The sequence below is a fragment of the Chanos chanos genome, chromosome 4, assembly GCF_902362185.1.
Source record: "Chanos chanos chromosome 4, fChaCha1.1, whole genome shotgun sequence".
Taxonomy (NCBI): Eukaryota; Metazoa; Chordata; class Actinopteri; order Gonorynchiformes; family Chanidae; genus Chanos; species Chanos chanos.
In genome coordinates, this window is record NC_044498.1 from 2,511,722 (window position 1) to 2,518,782 (window position 7,061).

A 7,061-nucleotide genomic window follows, 5' to 3' on the forward strand; every position below is an offset into this window, starting at 1 on the left:
TGCGTAATACGTTCAGGTCGACAAATATCCCGACAAGATAATCTCGTTTTGGGGTATGAATAGGCGTTTGAAAATGGAAACACGGAGTGCTTGTACGTCCAAAAACGATGACGGCTACATACTGAAATGGCAACGGTTCGGCAACTCGACACTTCATCAATAACCGTGACGTTTTATCCACTCCTGAGGGCAAATCCTTAAAACCGCTGAGAACCCATTGAGTGTGCGCGCATATATGATACACAGTACTATGCGCCCTTTTTTATGTAGAAAAGAATGGTACCTTATATCTTATATTGGACATTGGGTTTTATTGATATTAATGGTAGTTTTGGGTAGTGATACCAGTGTGCTTCCCCAGAATCTTGGAGTGTTCTTGGGTTTAGTGATTAGACAAATGAACTGAGAAATATGTGTACTGTAAATGACATTGAATCAGAATTGATTTGTCCTTACCATCAGCTAAATTCAGTGTCGTATGCTTGCTTTATATATATATTTATTTGATTGTTTGTTTGTTTGTTTTGATTTATAATTCTGGCTTCTGGCTTCTTCATAAACACTTTCCATTTGATCTGATCTTCTTATCTGCATTGGAATAAACTGTGGATACTGTTTAGAAGATGCTGGATGATATACATGGTTATAAACACCATCTCTGACCATCAGAATTTGTCTAGTGAGAGATTAATTTATTCCTCTCATGGTGAGGGGGGGAAAAGCCACCTCATTGTTTTTTATGGCTGTGTTCTCACAATACACACACACACACACACACACACACACTCATACACTCATACACTCATACATGTGTCACGCCCAGACACCGTCAGGTTAGAGCTAACTGACAGAGGAAGAAGGAAGAGAGAGGCCATAATCTCTGGTGTGTTTGTGTAATTTTGGACACCCACCAGAATTTACTAATCACTGAGGTATTTTCACCCAGGTCCTCTGTCCAACCAGGACAGGTTTGGCAAAGTCAGAGAGCAGAAAACACACTTCTCTTTTCATCCCCTCACCGGGTGCTGTGTAGGCTCTCTCTTCTTGTAACTCCAACAGCATCCATGAGGGACCCCAGAAAGTTCTGGAACCGGAAGTCTCCATCTCATAGAGACCTTTCTTCTCACTGTGAATAAACTGATGTTGTGACGTGATTCATGTCCTACGCTATTACACGAGAGCGTCTAATTAGCAAACACTGTCTAAAAATGCACTGGATGTGGAAATTTCTATTTGTAATTTTGACATAGTTTTTGGGCAATGTAGACAAATGGTGCATTTCATGAGAAATATTGGAACAAAATCAAAACCTATGTCAGAAAAATTTATTTTGGGGTAATTTGATTTGTAATTTAATTTTTAACATCAGCGTGCTGATACAGACATATTGTTAAATAAATGTGGTAATAAGATTGCTAGGAATACTGTCTTTATACATTTTTTCTAATATGGCAAAAGCTGTATTACAACCTTCTTAATAAGACTATGATCATTTTTGATGGGCTGGGCTGAATAGTTAAACAAGGTTAAATCAATGGGAATTATGCTGTTTTTGGATGGTAGGATGATGAGATGTCACGGTGGATATGATTACTGGCGAAATCAGTTTCATCTCTGTTAGATAAGTTTTGACGTCTACAACTGACAGTCTGATGAATGAGTTTGTGTGGAAAGAGCGGAGTCACGTGACGTCACTAGACTGTTGAAGTTTGTACAAAGACATGGAGAGATCTGACGAGTCGCGGACAGAATTGATCCAGAACAGGTTTGATAAGTTCACAGCGTGGAGCATGAAGACTATCCCCTTTAAGCGCAATTTCGAAACAGACTGACAGTTCATACGTCAGTTTCTATTGCGCACAAAAACATCAAAACCGAAGTTTCCCATTCTTATTAGCATAGGCAATTCCGCCGCGTTTCTATCCTGTTTGTTTGTTTATTTATTTATCTTTAGGTTTTTTTCAATAAAAATGAAAATCTATGGCGACATTAAGAATCGCAGATTAGCGAAATAAAACGCGTAGTTATTGTTTTATTATTTTAAAAAAATATAAATAAATAAATATATATATACAAGAGTCCAATTACAGCAAATTCAAATGTCATTTACTCATTGTCATTGTTCTTGACTGTAAGTGATTGTTTTGATACCAATGAACCATTTAATCAGTTGTTGAGACTTCTCAAATGTCTCTCCTAAATAGAGTCAAAGCAAAATTCCCCTGAAAACATCACAAAAATGAGGTGATATTGTAGTAAATGCCGTCGAAATGCTTCCTTCTCTTCTTTTTTTGTCGCAGGTCTCAAGTTGCAATCAAGGAGGAGCTGACAGTCCTTCGGGGCCTCTCTTGGAACCTGCTGCTCAGATAAAAAGCGCTTCCCCATACACAAGGAAAGAGTGAATCATAGCTTTCGAGGAGGAGTTGAACCGAATACACAGGTCCTACCAAAACGGACAGTGATATACAGCTGCTTAGGTATTGCATAGCTTGGTTAGTAAGACATCAGAATTCTATTACAGCTCTTGTACTGTCACTCACCTGTTTATTTAGCTCGCCGTTTTGATTTCAGAGAGAACTGTAGTGTAGTGTAAGCTATACCTCAGTGCGAGAAAACTTTTAGGGGAGGGAGTTTGAGTGCCGCGGCCAAAGTTTGCCAGAGATCTGAGCGCACACATGGCTGCACTGATTAGCGCGTATTCCTCCTGGCCGGAGAGCTTTGAGTGCTCTGCGGGTGACGGGGACATAAACGACGGACACACCTCCCACAGAACACCAGCGGACAAGACATCGGAACCGCGCATTAGGAGACCTATGAACGCTTTCATGGTATGGGCCAAAGATGAACGCAAGCGTCTCGCAGTCCAAAATCCGGACCTACATAATGCGGAGCTAAGCAAGATGTTGGGTGAGACACAATTTATTATTATTATTATTATTATTATTATTATTATTATTATTATTCGGTTTTAAAAACCTTGAAAGAGCACGTTGAAGTCGTAACATTCGGGAACTGGAAAAAGTTGTAGTAAAACTCATAAAAATGCTGTTTCAAGAAAAACAGCAACAGCAACAATAACAACAACAGAAACAACACCAACAATAACAACAACAAAACAGTTTCCAATTAAAAAGAGGACGCTTTCAGGGGGTTTTAGTCTGCCGTTTTCCTCTTAGCGATTGTTAATTGAATAGTCAAGAATCTTAGAGAATATCATCTCTTTGATTACATCAACGTTAGGTTTGTAGGCTGTTTTGCGAATGGTTATGCGTTCTGCCAAAATTGAAGAATTACTTCAAATAGAAAGAAATAATAATGACATAACAGGCATTTACCTCAATGTGAGCTAACGGCAAACTAAGACGAGCATGTGCAGTACAAGAAACTTTAGTTAGAAACCACAGGCGCACAGGGACCCCACTATCTGCCAATAAAGTATGTATTCACCGGTGATCCAGACAGAATTACACTCGTAATTCGAGTGCCGAAAACTATGCAGCATCATTTCTAAACCCCAATTCACAAGTAAATTAAAGTGTAAATATCGACAGATTTTAGAGAGTATATTTTCTCCTGGCACCAGAACGCTTAATCCTCAGTTATTGAGTCCCTGCTCTGCATGAAGTCGTGTCTTTTCATTTGGATTATTTGTTCCAAATTATTTTTATTGTTTAATCTGTAAAATCAGTACCAGTAACATGTCGCTTCTTAAAGCGTCTCACTTTTCAAGTCATCAATGCAAAACTTCGTCCAATATTTCTGAAGTCATTTGTATTGTGCGCGTCATGCTATCTTTCATTTTACTTTTATTTCATAAGATGTAATGAAAAGTGTCATATGCTCTGTAGGTTTATGAGAACATCTTTGCGTCATTGTAATAAAAACTAAAATGGGTTATACACTTTCTGTAAATGTTTTAATGCCGTGTAATAATTCGTGTAGTTTACTGCATTTCGAGGCAATGAACTATACAAGAGTAACAGTATAATATAAATGAAAATGAACAATCTGTTAACCGATTTCTCAGCAGTTATTTTAAGACAGAAAACGCAGTGACATGAAGCGGACTTCCTGAAATATTCCTAAAAACGGGGCTAAGACGTTTCTCTTTGTCTGGCCGCAAAATCTGTGCACATCTTAGTGTATTTAATATTGTCCAATAAAGTTTCCAGTAACCAAAGCAGAACGAACAAGTTCCCTCGCGTTGAAATCTCAATGAACCAGATTTAAATTTTCAGTTAAACTCAAACTGCTTTCAATATCACTTTCATTTTTTTTAAAAATGGAAGCACAATTACTAATTTACCATGTACCTCTTCAGCTGTTCTTTTCTAAACTTTCATAACCTATAAGTGCCTGACATTGCATTAGCCAAGCGATTATAATGGCTCTTTGAAATGTTCTAAAGCGCTTCTCTCCTGATTGATAACAGGCAAATCGTGGAAGGCCCTGACCCCGCTCCAGAAACGGCCGTACGTCGAGGAAGCAGAACGGTTGCGGGTGCAGCACATGCAGGACTACCCCAACTACAAGTACCGCCCACGGAGAAAGAAGCAGTTGAAACGCATATGTAAAAGAGTGGACCCTGGATTCCTCTTGGGCGGACTTGCCCCCGACCAGAACGCGCTTCCGGACCCTCGTGGCTGCTGTCACCCCCTGGACAAAGATGGCGAGGGCAACGTCGGCGGCGGCGGCGTCGGGTTCTCTTCCTCCAACCCCACCCTGCCGGGCGTGAGGGTTTTCAGAGATCCGGCGAGCTCCAACAGCAACTTTGACACGTATCCCTACGGCCTGCCCACCCCTCCCGAGATGTCCCCCTTGGACGCGGTGGACCACGAGCACTCGTCATACTACTCCTCTTCCTCCTCCGTAACCGGCAGCGCCTGCTCTTCCTCGGGCTCCTGTCCGGAGGAGAGACGTCCCAATCCTGCTCACATGAGCAGCTCGTCCAGCTATCACCCCGACTTCTCCCAGCAGGCCCATGTCCACTGTGGAAACTCTCACCTGGGACATGTCCCCATGACCCATCAGGGCAGCGGGTCCTCCCTGATACAGGCACCGCCGCTCTCTTATTACGGCACTTCATTCTCCCAGGTCCAGGTCCACCACGGGCTCCAGGGTCACCTGGGCCAGCTCTCTCCGCCTCCGGAACAGGGCCACCTGGAGAACCTGGACCAGCTGAGCCAGGCCGAGCTTTTGGGCGAGGTAGACCGCGATGAATTCGATCAGTATCTGAACTCCACTGGCTACCACCCCGAGCAGGGAGGAATGACTGTAACGGGGCACATTCAGGTGACACCCGCCTCCACCTGCGCCAGCAGCGTCACGGAAACGAGCCTCATTTCAGTGCTAGCAGATGCCACGGCAGCCTACTACAACAACTATGGAATCTCCTAAGAAACAAGAGCAAAAGCAACCATAGAGATGGAAAGAGACTTCACGGACTTCAAAAGGGTCAGCAATAGGAATGGGTAGAGGCAGCAAACAACGGAAGGAAAGAGAGAGAGAGAGAGAGAGAGAGAGAGAGAGAGAGAACGAGAAAGAAAGAGAGAGTACAGAATACAGAAAGTCAACAGACACCTCAGGGACGCATATAGATAAAACGTTGAAATTCATTTCTTTTCCATTTTTATTTCCCCGACAAAAAAAAAGAGAGAGAGAGGAAGGGAGGACAAAAAATGGCTTTTGATAAACTGCTCCCTCTCAGTTGTTCTCACTAAGCATGTACATATGCTTGAAAGCTTATTTAAGTATCTAAATGTCTTGCATCAGCGCTAATTGTAGTGTGGTTTTCATGTTTCACAAGCCCCCCAACCCCCACCTTTTTTTTTTGTTTGTTTTTTTAAATAAACCTCATTATTTTACCTCAGTTAATTGTATTTAAATGAGGCTGGACATTTCTGACACTCTTCCAAAAAACACAATGTATTATGAAGGAGCTGTTTAATTTCCATTGTTTTGTTTTGTTTCGTTTTGGTTTTTTTCCCCATGTTCATATGAATATATATGTACGTATGAATTGTTACAATGAAAATAATAATGATGAACAACATTGTATGCTGATTTTAAACTTGTGATATTAAATTAATTCCTATGAAGTACCAAGTTTATTAGCCATGGTTTCTACTTTCGGTTTAACCACAAACGCCGGCATAACTCGGACACATGGCTGATAACCATCGTGAGATAGAATGCCACGTCTCCTGGTTACGGAAGCAGTCAGATTCCATGATGAATCTCGTTACATTTCTGTACAGCAGTACAGCAGTCCGAGGGATCGGTGACTTTGACGCATTGTAGATGCTCTTTATTGTTCTGTGAATCACTAAACTGAATGATTTGAGGACGCGACTGGACAAGAGGCTACTTAATAAACATGGCATTTTTGAAAACTTGTAGAAGGACTCTTGCTTTGTCGCATACATACAGAAATGATTCCGTCCTGTAAAAGTATCCGTGAATGCTCACACAGGGATATGGTCGTAGCTTTCTCAAGATTTGATGGAATGTCTGAAGCAAACAGAAAATATTTTCTTTTTTTTTTTTTTGAATTTTCCTTTTTGATTGGTTTTCAGCAAGTATGTTGCATGATCAAGAAGCCTCTGAATTTCCATTTAATCTTCAGACTTTTAGCAGGATCTCTTATGGTCTGCGATCTCTTTATTGATCTTTTTTTCATAAAGCCAAATTCTCTTGTTATATGATCCACCTTCCAGACCATGTTTCAACATAAGCTGGAATTTGAAGCACAGCGTGCAGTCAGATTCACTTAATATGTATTCTTCATTTTTTCTGTTTGTAGTTACAGTATTGTATATTAAAGTGAAATATTTCTGTAAGTTTGGGAAATGTTCATTTCGACGTAAAGTGTATTGTGCCAGTGTTAATTTAGTCCTTTTAAAAAATGACAGTCTAGTAAAGAAATGCCTCTCCTTTGAATGGTTCTATTCCTTCCTCACAAACTGGAAGATGATGGCAACCAACCAACCATCATCAACACCAGTCTCCTACTCACTTTCACTGCGCTGCAGTTCAGTGGATTAGTGTAAAACAGACGCAGA

General features: G+C 40.9%; 1 protein-coding gene across 1 annotated transcript; it reads left to right on the plus strand.

The window, feature by feature from the left end:
* Positions 1 to 2,455: 2,455 nt before the first annotated feature.
* Positions 2,456 to 5,537, plus strand: sox7 (SRY-box transcription factor 7). Its single transcript, XM_030771712.1, has 2 exons — positions 2,456 to 2,907; positions 4,433 to 5,537. Exons 1-2 carry the CDS (start codon positions 2,676 to 2,678, stop codon positions 5,395 to 5,397), a joined length of 1,197 nt encoding a protein of 398 aa, XP_030627572.1. The 5' UTR covers positions 2,456 to 2,675; the 3' UTR covers positions 5,398 to 5,537.
* The last annotated feature ends 1,524 nt before the right edge of the window (positions 5,538 to 7,061 follow it).